Source organism: Juglans regia, chromosome 13 (assembly GCF_001411555.2).
Source record: "Juglans regia cultivar Chandler chromosome 13, Walnut 2.0, whole genome shotgun sequence".
Lineage (NCBI taxonomy): Eukaryota > Viridiplantae > Streptophyta > Magnoliopsida > Fagales > Juglandaceae > Juglans > Juglans regia.
Window position 1 is genome coordinate 2,993,079 of NC_049913.1, and position 12,540 is coordinate 3,005,618.

Consider the following 12,540-nt stretch of genomic DNA (forward strand, 5'->3'; position numbering starts at 1 on the left):
AATAAAAATAATTTTACAATCTAATATACCACATCAGTTTATGAGCATACTTTTATATAATCCAGTGATCCACGGCTAAAGTATTTTCCTAATAATAATAATAACAATCAAACTCACGATCGAAGCTTCCAATCACAGCCATTTAAGATGGAGTCCCACGATCGAAGATATACACCAACTGATATGGCAGTATCTACTCATGCCAACATGAACATCCATTTAGAAAAGGATCACATAAAGTCGATAGGATTGAAAATGACAATGCCAAATGGAAAACGCGTATGCGTCTTTCTAGAGAGTCACATCCGGAGCAAACGCTCAGCTATTTTCAAGAAGCAAACCTTTTTGCTTTGGTTTGCTTCAAAAGCCCCAAAATTCCCAATTGCTTCATCAGAATCCATGACAAGCAGAAAAAGGGTCAAATACCGTAGTTTTACGTTACGGAAGAAATTGAGCGAGGTACTGTGGTTGGGCTCACAACTGCTTATTTTGGTTGTGGGCCTTGGTGTTTTATAGCGAAGGCCTGATGGGTTTATGGATGAACAGCTGGGGACAACTCGAGAGATAGGGAGAAGAAAGCAAATTTAATCCAAAGAAACGATGGAGATTGCTCCTCCTCCACCGCTTTTGCCTCGTTAAATTCTATCCACTTGTACAACGCTATCAAAATAAGCGAGTTGCCACTCTCTTTCTAAAAAGACTTCTGTGGCGAACGAACATTCAAGCTGTCAGTTTGACTCTTGAGGACGACCACCCGGTGCTGCCTTAGCAAGGATGCTTTTGCTGCTTTGCAGTGCGCTCCACTCCCAAGGAGGATGAAATGTTTTTACCCAAAAACAAAAGCACCGACACAGAATTTACAGAGTCAGGATTAAACAAAAAATATCGGCACAATTTATTCACAGAACGTGGCAGGTGAGAGAAAAAAGTGATAAAAAACCAACCAAATACATTAGATTTTGAAGGGAATTCCGTTTCCAGGGATACATGTATCTGTCAAACATTACCCAGGAGCACTGGTCCTTCTATAATCAAGTTAAGTAATTAAACACAGAGATTCTGATTCTCACAATAACGAGAGACTTCAACTGTAAATGGAAAGCCACAGAAGAAAGGCTCGACAATAAAAATAAGACACTTTAACACATCTAGTATGAATTCTACGATCACAAATAAAGGCATGAGGCATGCAACACGTCAGAGTCCCGTAAATACTGGGACCTAGCAACTTCTCCAATTAAAAACAGAGGACAAGCACAGTAATTAATCTTAGAGGAGAAACTTCACTGCTCCTGCTCACTCGGGGATTCTTTGATCTCCTCTGTACCGTCATCCTGGATAAATGCAAGCAAATTATAGGTGATTGCTATAGAAAGAAGAAACACACTGATCACAGTTAAGGATCAAACCTGCATATCTGAAGTCCACAAAGTGAGGTTATCACGAAGAAGCTGCATTATCAAAGTGCTATCCTTGTACGAATCCTCTCCCAGTGTATCCAGCTCCGCGATGGCTTCGTCAAAAGCCTAATTACGATATAAAGGATCATAAATACTAAAATAGGAAAACACAACTAGTAATCCATCCGAAAGTGAAACAGAAGATAAATCCAATCAAACAAACCATAGCGTCAACCGGTGAATATTAAAGTTTTTTTTTTAATATATTTTTCTTGAGTTAACTGAAATTTTGATTCAGTTATTGGATGAGCTAATCTCTGAAATATTCAAGGAGAAGACCCTTAGCTTCTAAAAGGTTGAATTATACACCTAGCACTTACGATTCTTAAGGTGTGCAAAATGCATGTTTGTGAGAAAGGGACAAGGAAAGGAAAAAAGAGACCACAAATTCTGTTCTAACACTATTTAAAATCCTTACTTAGGGCACCTGACCAAAGAAGTGCACCCAACATAAGATTCAGTTCGATGGATGTAGTTACTACTTTTTTTATCAGTGGGGATTAGTTAATATAATAACAATTCCAATTTCTGTGGACCCAGTCTGGAATTGAGTTTAGGAGATTCTGGGCCAAGGAATCACAGAATAACAGTACGACAGCCTAACAAACATATGGACGTATAATTTCGAAGTACAATTCACTTACCTGTTTTGCAAGGCCGCAAGCCCGATCAGGAGAGTTCAAAATCTCATAATAAAACACGGAGAAGTTCAGAGCCAGTCCTAGCCGGATGGGATGAGTTGGAGCCAGCTCGGAATTTGCAATATCCTGCAAACAACATGTCAACACAGACACGGTGAAGTTCCATTTCATTGCAAGACTAGAACTAGTGAAGATATTAGAGGTAGATCTCTGTTCGTTCCGTTAGAAGAAAGGAAGGATCCCAAAGAATGGATCCAACATTAATACAAGAAGTATCGCAGATTCAAACGCAAAAAAGGTTGAGAGAACCTTTTTTTTTTTTTTTTTGTCCAGTAAATATTAATGACGGGAACTACCTTCTATACACAAATCTACACAAAGAATAACGTACACCACTAGAAAATTAATATATCAGTATGCGCCCACTCCTAACACTCTAGCGCCGGTGATGAATAAATATAGCAAGCACCATATGTCCAATAAGACGATAAAATAAATTTAGCACCAGCAGCGAATGAGTTTATGTTATTGGTTCTTTAATTCAGAACCGAAAATTCCAATAACAGCAATCCACATGTTATAATGACAGATATGACACGATCATTCAAGAAAAATAACTCAGAAAACCAGTAATATTCAAATGAAAGCAACCGAAAACAGATCGAACCTGAGCAGTTTTGTAGGCGGTGAGAGTATTCTCGGCGGCCTCTTTGCGGTCGTTGCCGGTCTTGAACTCGGCCAAGTACCTCTGGTAATCGCCCCTCATCTTAAGATAGAAGACCTTGGATTCCCCAGTGGATGCAGAGGGAACGAGGTTGGAGTCGAGCAGGTTGAGAATGCCACCGCAGATGGAGGAGAGCTCGGACTCGATCTTGGCACGGTAGTCGCGAATAGAGGCAACGTGGTCGGAGTTGCCGCGGCTCTCCTCCTTCTGTTCGATGGAGGAGACGATCCTCCAGGAGGCGCGGCGGGATCCGGCGGCGTTCTTATAGGCTACGGAGAAGAGGTTGCGCTCCTCCGGGGTGAGTTCATTTGAACCCGAGAGAGAAACAAGACTCTTCATGAAGTCCACCATTTCGTCGTAGCGCTCGGCCTGCTCGGCGAGTTTCGCCAAGTACACGATTTGCTCGCGGGATGGGGGAGTCGCCATTTGGTTGAAAACTGGGTCAGATCCGGAATTGTTTGATTTGGGAACGAGGGCTCTGTGAAATTAGGCTTTTACAGATAAAGAGATTCTCTGTTATCCAACCGTCAATTGTGATCCAACGGTTTTGAATGTAAAATGCAAAGATGAAATAGATTTATAAATGATAAATGATTTATACAAATTTTAAATAGACAAGTCATATATAAATTTTTGTAAAAAAATAAACTTTATTTTAAAATAATGTAAAAAAAATCATTCTTTATTAATGAGACCTATTATTTTACAAAAAATTTATATAAAACTTATCTATTTGAAGTTTGTATCTAACATTAATCTTTATAAATTATTTTATTATTAATTCTTCAGCTTGAAGACTCTTTTCAAAACACTGATTTTCAAGTAGAATTTTTCTTATTATTATATAAATCAGATATATGACTTGTTCTCTTAATATAAGGAAAATATTAAACCAAATAATGAAGATTTTTTTTTTTTTTTGGAACAATATTGGCATTTTCACAATTTTTTATTTATTTATCCATTTTGCGTGCCATGTTCCTTTTCTTTCTGTATGTTTGCGCAAGCGAGTTACATGCGGCTTGACGTAGACAGTTGGTGTAGTTGAAGGACCTCCAAGCCAACCACACCAAAATGAGTAACAGGAAGGATGTCAAGTGTCAACAATTAAATACATACATTGAGTGAGACCAATCCTAGATAGATATACAGATTTTGTGCACGCTTTTTTTGAAAAAATGAGAATCTGGAAAAAAATCCCCCCAGTCAGCACAAGGGCCAGCAAATTACTCAAATTAAAAATCCAAAAATATAAACAATCACCCGTTCAATCTAAGCACTAGTGTAGAAAATCTCAATCACATAATCTTAACGGAGAGAATGCAATCCTAATTCTATGTAATCTTGCCACAGAACAACCTAGAGAATGTTGTCTTAGTGTACAAATCATCACAAAGAAAATTATGTCAACCACAACTCTTATGCACCAAGATACGAGATGCCTGGCGGGTCTTATATCAGATCAGATCAGCAACATTCATCGGCATTTCATCAATCTGAGTACTGTAATATTGCTCTATGTCTCTTAGGATTTTAATATCGTCACTTTTGACAAAGTTTATCGCAACACCCTGCAAACATCAAAGTCAATTCAATGACAATTCCAGGTCAACTGGCTGACAGCCATTACCAGAAAAGGGAGAGAGGGAGTACGAACATTAGCTAGCAGAGTAGTTTGCAAAGATATGAATAAGAATGACGCAAATGGGAACAAGAAAATTATGAAATGATCTGAATACAAAAATACTTCACGGTAGAAAGAATGCTTCTGATATGCAACAAATGTAAGCCCTTTACCCTTTTCATAAACAAGTAACGGAAATTTTATTGGAAATAAAGATTTTAGCTCAAGAGTAGACAACTCAAACGCCATTAAACACAAATCATAATTGATCACCAACATATGAACTTATCCACAAGGCACAACGGAATAAAATACCTTTCTTCCAAATCGACCAGAACGACCAATACGATGAATGTAAAGCTCACGATTGTTTGGAAGGTCATAATTGATCACCAGCGAAACCTGATGGGATAAGAATGAAGAGAATGTAAACAAAAAAGCATATCCACCAGTTCTCCACAAGTCATTCTTCCATATACAACTACATTACGACAAGAAAGACAAATATATACAAGCTATATACACCATAGCTATAGAAGCTCAAATGCACAAAGGCATGTTACCATCTCTGAGTGAAATAGAGGACTTAATAAGCAGACCGCCAACAAAGAATAAAATCTGTCTACAGATGATAAAATGCATAATAGACAATTTATGGGCTTGCTTAGAGGATTATTTCCCAAATCATACCCTATTTAGTCTCCATTCAGGTGCATGCGCATATCAATACAAGACAATAATAAATACACAAGTTTTACCACCAGCATAGAGCAAGCTCTAACCCCAAATACCAAGGGGTCTAGAGTTCATTGGTCACGGTGCCAAGAAGTCCCATACGTTTATATACTCCTGATAACAAGAACTACTGGTCACTAGTGTTAATCAAATGTTTTCAACAATTCACATGGCGTGTGGGTAGCATGTAATCCTTCAGCACCTCATCAAATTTGAAGTATATTGAAGGTATTATTAAAATTGGCAACTTAAGATCCACTCTTGTTGCAGGATATTAAAACGGCATGTATTAAAAAAGAGCCAAACAACTTGCCTGCTGAACATCCAGCCCCCGAGCCCAAACATCTGTCGTTATTAGGACACGGGTTTGCCCAGAACGGAATTCAGCCATAATTGCATCTCTCTCCTTTTGAGGCATGTCTCCATGCATTGATGAAACAGTAAAGTTATTGCTTCGCATCTTTTCAGTTAGCCAATCCACCTGTTCCAATAGTGGGAGAAGTTTTAGAATATATTCATCTACCAGTACACAGAAGCTTCAAGCCAGACACAACAATGAAAACAAGAGCAGCAAATAGAAAGAAATCTTATTACCCGCACGTGCACTTTGATTACTAATTACTCCACAAATTCAGTTTACTCACCATGCAAGAAGGGGAAAGAGGAATCAAACATATAAAGAATCTTACTCTCAAAGTGGGCACAACGCAAATGAGAAGAAAAAAATTTTCTTCTCTGTTTTATGTGTGTGTGTGTGTGTGTACAGTGTAACATGACGATTATGAATCAGATATGTGCTAGTTACTATGCAAGTTAGCTCTTTAGGCTTGTATAAAGTCACAAGTCCATGAACAAGGATAACATCAAAAATTTCACTGGGTAAACCAGAAACCTAACAAGAGTCACTCTTAAGTTTTGTTTCTTCATACAATTGAAATAGACAAGTTTCCAATCTTGCAACATGGATCCAAAATTTGACCAATAACAGTATTACCTTTCGCTTAGTGTTGCAGAATATAACAGCTTGGGTAATTGTAAGGGTGTCATAAAGATCACATAGAGTATCGAACTTCCACTCTTCCCTCTCAACTGCAACAAAAAATTGCTTGATGCCCTGTCATCGTGGAAAGACAAGAGAATGGATATTAAACTACAGACTTGTACGAGGCAAGAAATAGTTTAATGACATTTGAGGTCTGCAATCAAAAGCAACTGATATTACTTACCTCCAGAGTCAATTCATCACGTTTCACAAGTATCCGTATAGGATCTGTCATAAACTTGTTTGTCATCTCCAGAATTTCATGAGGAAGGGTAGCAGAAATTAAGACAACCTACAATAACAGCTTACAAGTTTCAGTACCAAGGCTAGTGTCTGCAAAACCTTGCAAGATACTATTTATAACAGGAAGCAACATTCGATTTATAAACATCACAAGGAAGGGTGGCAGAAATCAAGACAACCTGCTTGTGTAGCATACAGGGTACAGAAGCGAGTACATGAAATTTACAGCAACAATAATGTTTTAAAACATAAATGGCAAGGTACCGATTACAAAAAAGTACTAGTAAGACAACCTTTGCACCTCCTTTAAATAATTAGGCACCAATCACTTCAAAATCGGGTAGACCTAGACTATGATGGTTGCTTTGTAAAACTGTACATTATTGTTATCTCTTACCCTTTTTCTTTACTTCTCTCTCTTTTTTTTTTTGGGGAGGTGGGGGGGTAGAGAGAGAGAGAACCTGAAGCTCTGGTGGGAGATATCTGTACAGATCATAAATCTGATCCTTGAAACCTCTGCTTAACATCTCATCAGATTCATCCTGTTGGAGCATCAAAGAGATCAAACCTAATCCCCACCAAGCTTCTATATGCAAAACATTAAAAACATAATCGTAATTGTGAAAGAAGTGAGATTGGGAGCGCCAGTCAGGAACTCACAAGAACTAATAATTTGATATGTCTGGTACGAAGTGTCCTCCTCTTGATCATGTCACAGACTCTGCCTGGAGTTCCAGACACCACATGAACTCCATGTTCTAGCTTTCTGATATCTTCACCCACGCTCTTGCCTCCAATGCATGCGTGTACTTGAATATTTATGTAATTACCAACTGCCAATATCACCTTCTCTGTCTGAGCCGCCAATTCCCTTGTTGGTGACAAGATTAAGGCCTGGACCCTGTTCAATTTTTTATTTTTATTTTAAAGAAATGAAACAAGAAGCGACGTATCATTAGGTTCTCAGAGACGTTTAGTAAAGTGAATAATCATAACACACCAAGTAGGTATCGTTAGCTCTCAGAAACGTTTAGAGAAATAAATAGTCATCACACACCAAGTAGGTATCGTTATCTCGTGGTAAGATAAATTCCACGAAAAAAAACAATCCCTAAGACAAATTCTCCATACCGTCGCAAACCTTAAATAAAAACCCGTACAGTTTACCAGTAAAAAAAATAAGAGAAACATGAAAAGCTTAGGTTTCTAAAATAAAACTAAATTAACTAAAATTTCAAAACTATAAAATTAGGGTTTCATAGCTCTACTGCTAAAGCATACTATTATTTTCCAAGAACAACCCTACAACTTAATTAGAATGTAACACATTGAATCCAGGGGAAAATTTTGCAGTAAATAATTTCCATGAGAACAAAGTTTCCCTAGAATAATTTACCATATCACCCGAGCCTATAAAGAGAAACACATCTACGTGCATACATTTAAGAAAAGAAGCAGTATTATAGGATTTACAAGAATTTTAGGGATTTTAGGGACGCACTCTCTGGTTGCAGTATCAACCTTCTGGCAAACAGCGAGAGCGATCATAGAGGTCTTGCCCGTACCGGACTGGGCCTGGGCGATGACGTCTCGGCCAATGAGTATGGGCACCACGGCCCTCTGCTGGATCGCCGAGGGCTTCTCGAAACCATAATTGTAGATGCCGCGGAGTAGGTCGTCCTTGATGCCCATCTGATCGAAGCTCGAAACCACCTGTACTTCCCGAGACGTCTCGAACTCCAGCGCATCCTCAGGAACGCTCACGCGCCGCGCGTTTGGACGGACCATGCTGGCGCCGCCGACGTCGGACATTGCTCTAGCTAGGGCTCTTGGCTCGCGGTGTGTGTGTTTCCTGTTCCTCTACAGGAAGCGAAACGTATGCAACGACACGACAACTGGATGAGACGACGACGTAACGATTGAAGCGTTTTATATTGTGTTACCGAATTTAAGATCAGGCTAAAATTTGGGCAAGCTATTTTAGAATGCTTATATAAAAAAACTATTTTTTAATTAATCGTTGTGTGTGATTATATAAACAAAATTATACTAAGAAAAAAGTTTAGGTGTATAAGAGCAATGGCTTAAAATTTTGCTAATAATTCTTTAAAATTGTCTATATTAGAAGAGGTAAATGGTTTACTTTTACTTTATTTTTGCCTTAAATGTTACAGTAAATCTCCGAATATAAATAGTTACTATTCACTATCCGATTGATTAATTTGTGTCATTTTTATTCTCTGTCTCTTTTTCTCACACTCAAACTCTCTTCTCTCTTTTTTCGGTAGATTTTATGTATTTTGATGCGTAGATTATTATAAATTATGAAAATTAAAATTAAAAAATTAAGTCAAAAAATATAAAAGATATACATAGATAAAAAAAAATTTTAATTTTAAAACATTATAATATTTTACTATCATGGCTAGTGATATGACTAATTCAACTTAGGATATAAAATTATTATGGATGGGCAAAGGGCAAAAGGTGACATTTTATTCAAAATTTGCCTACAACTTTAGCTACATCAATACTAACGCTCTAAGCGCCGCAGTTTTGCACTAGACTTATATAATTAAGCTGCACGGGACTTATATAATTGAGATATATACAAATAATTAGTTATTTAAATAATAAATGAGTTACGCTACACGTAAGCCTCACATTCTGCACACCACTTAAAAAATATGTGATTTTACTCTTTTATCCTCATATTTCATATTTTATATTTCATGAAACATGAGGGTAAAAGAATAAATTCACATACTTTTAAGTGGTGTGCAGGAGTGTGAGGTTTATGTATATAATTTTTCATAATAAATATAAGTACACCCAACTTTAGAGATAGATGTATAGATGATTTATTTATTGAGTTGCACGCTGGCTTGAAGCTAAAGAACTCAATATATGATATTCCAACTTCATATCTACGTTATAACATGCTAGGACTCATGTTGAAGGTGCCCAGGGGATGGAACTTAGATGCACAGAGAAGTCATAATTATAAAATTTATAATAATACGTACATAGATTGAATATACTATTTAATATTATTTCAGAGACAAATAAAAACAAAAAAATGAGAATCAGTCATATATTTATATCTTTCTTGTTAGAAAAATTATTCTCATCAGTCATTATTTATCATTTCACATCTCACATTTTATGAAAAATAATTTCTTATTTTATAAAAAATACATCCACATCTTATAAAAAAATTATAAATATAAATATGTGAGAGTTAACAGTAATTAATACATAATAAAAAATCAAATCATTGAGTGGACGGAATTCATTTCACATCTCACATTTTATAAAAAATAATTTATTATTTTATAAAAAATACATCCACATCCTATAAAAAAACTATAAATATAAAGATGTGAGAGTGAACAGTGATTAATACATAATAAAAAATCAAATCATTGAGTGCACGGAAATCCTACTCTATATATACTCTTTCCAAAAACAAACATTAGGATACTTTGGATTCTGTCAAGATGAAACTTTAATATTTGTAAGAAAAATTATAAACATATTTAGATTATGTTTAAGAAACAAATTTTAGAATTTAAGTTAATAGATTTGAAACACCAAATTTTATTTTATTTTAATGTAATTTGACATTTGAAATATTAAAAAGTTTAAATCTGGTCCTCAAATGTAAATTTTAATATCTCATGTACTAAGGAGATTGATCCGTTTGAATGCTAAGCTGATCTCATATCATTTTTAAGGATGTAAGTTATTCGATCCGAACCAGACCGATTTGGTTTGATCCATATCCATATATACCTTAGAATATATGGTAATTTTTAATTTCACTTTTCTTTATTTTTTGTTTTTAACTGTATTATGCTGATTGTTAATTCTCATGGATAGAGTATGGATAATTTTACAACTTTTTAAGGTTATTTTTAAGTACGAAATGTGTAAATAAAGATAAAAATATTTGATATTTAAAATTGCAAACATTATGTATTTTTTGTATTGATTGGCTGAAAATAGTCAAAATACACATTAGAGTGATTTTGGACTTCTTGTACGTTTAGCCCATTTTACGTTGATTTGGACTGAATAGATAAACTCGACCTATAGCTAACGGTTCGATCTATGGAGATAATTAGTCCATCAAAAAGGGTGGACCAATAGAAAAAATGATGAGCTTTTTTCATTTTAACTCAGCATTGTTCATCGATGGAACTTTTATTATTATTATTCAATCACTATAACTATAAACTAATAATTGATGAGACAAACTAATTTTTCAACTTATTTTTAAAAAGTTAAATATATTTTATAAATCCAAACAGATCAAAATATATTTTAATGGAATCCACTAAACTCACTCAAACATTTTAATTTGTTACTATTTATGTATAAACTCAGATTTTCTGAGATACTCTTAACATCCAAACCAGAACTTATACTTTAAAACTAAAATTTAGATCCATTTCTATTCAAATATAAAAAGTGATACATTTAAGTTTTGCTACACATAACTCATAAGTCAATATATCAATACACTACTTATAGTGTGATCTATTATAATTTTTAAAAAATTAAATTACTAACATGATTAATTTAGAAAAACTTTATATTAACGATGTCTTCGGTGTTGAAAAAATAAATCTTATAAATATATTTTATTAAGCAAAGTGCTACTTAGCCTTCTCAATGTTATCGTTCAAAGTTAGTGCTCAAATATTTTTAATATTTTTAATTTTATTTTATTTAATGATTAAGAAAATGATTATTAATAAAATTGTATATTTTTTAAGTTTTTTATAGTTAAAAATGTTAAAAAAATGTTTTTAAAAAATGAAAAAAAACTACACATTCATATCAACTAGGGTAGCGATAGAATTACTATTATTTTACTATCCATTTACTATTTATAGTGTATTTAGAGTTTTTTATTTTTTTATCATTTTCTTTTAAATATTTTTTTAATATCTTTAATCATCAAGAAAAGTTTAAAAAAATATTTAATTTTATTAATAATCACCTATTTAATAATTAAGTAAAAAAATTAAATAAAAAAAAATAAAAAAATAATAATCCCACCATTATTCTAGTACTACTCTTTTAACTATACCGGGATAAGTGGTTGCGGCGTCCAATCGGATTCAACGGAATAAAATAGTCTTCGAAAAATAATATCGATTATAAAATATTTTTATTTCTTATATACCGAGTGTAGAGTAGACTAGACCAGACCGAATGCCTTAAGATTCACGCAATAGAGTCCACCCAAACCCAAAAAGTCACAACACAGCAAACAGTCCGTCTCTGGTAAGAAAGGACGTTGCTACGTCGAATTTCTACCGGAATTCTCTACCAAATACTCAAATATTTGTTTGTTTTTTTTTTTTTCTTTCACCATTTTGTAAACTATTTAGATATTTTTTAAAATATAAAAAAATCACATATTCATTTAAAAACACTTATTTAATTATTAAATTAAAAAGAAATTTTGACAGAAGGTAGAAATCTTCTATGAGAATAATATTTTCCAGTAAGAAATGATGTTTATAATAGATAAGCCAGCGTTCTATAATTTATTTAAGAAAAAATATTTTTTTTCATCTTATTATTATAATTTTTTTTTAAATTTATACATAAAATATAATAAATAATTCAATTTTTTCAAATTTCAATTTAAAAATTTTAAATTATAAAATAATAATAATTTTTTTTATCTTTTATTTAAAATCATTTCATCACATATCTAAATCCAAACTAATCCAAAATTATTGTGAATTATATAAAATGCAATTTTTGTTAGAAAAATTAAATAAATACATAATTCATATTAAAAAAATAATTTTTAATAATAAATTATATATTTTTCAAAATAATTATGAAGAGCCGGCAACTTTCACAACTATTATGAGATGACGTAACTCCACGACTATTTAAAAATTTAAAATAACTAAGGACTAGTTTAGTAGTAAACTATTCGCATAATATTTAATTATTAATTATTAATCTATTATTAATTAATATATATATGTTTTTTATTATTATCCACGAAATATCTGATATCGCCCCGCTATCTAAACGCAACC

At 33.7% G+C, this 12,540-nt stretch overlaps 2 protein-coding genes across 2 annotated transcripts; both read right to left on the bottom strand.

Moving 5' to 3' along the window:
* Positions 1–929: 929 nt before the first annotated feature.
* On the bottom strand, positions 930–3,393 carry LOC108984991 (14-3-3 protein 2-like). The gene is made up of 4 exons (XM_018957110.2): positions 2,769–3,393; positions 2,105–2,227; positions 1,410–1,526; positions 930–1,334 (listed from the first exon to the last, which is right to left on the bottom strand). Exons 1-4 carry the CDS (start codon positions 3,249–3,251, stop codon positions 1,284–1,286), a joined length of 774 nt encoding a protein of 257 aa, XP_018812655.1. The 5' UTR covers positions 3,252–3,393; the 3' UTR covers positions 930–1,283.
* Positions 3,394–4,012: 619 nt separating this feature from the next.
* LOC108984990 (eukaryotic initiation factor 4A-3) lies at positions 4,013–8,393 on the bottom strand. Its single transcript, XM_018957109.2, has 8 exons — positions 7,971–8,393; positions 7,130–7,370; positions 6,931–7,011; positions 6,411–6,518; positions 6,179–6,298; positions 5,498–5,665; positions 4,765–4,851; positions 4,013–4,396 (listed from the first exon to the last, which is right to left on the bottom strand). The coding sequence occupies exons 1-8, from the start codon at positions 8,279–8,281 to the stop codon at positions 4,283–4,285; spliced, it is 1,230 nt and encodes a 409-aa protein (XP_018812654.1). The 5' UTR covers positions 8,282–8,393; the 3' UTR covers positions 4,013–4,282.
* Positions 8,394–12,540: the final 4,147 nt, after the last annotated feature.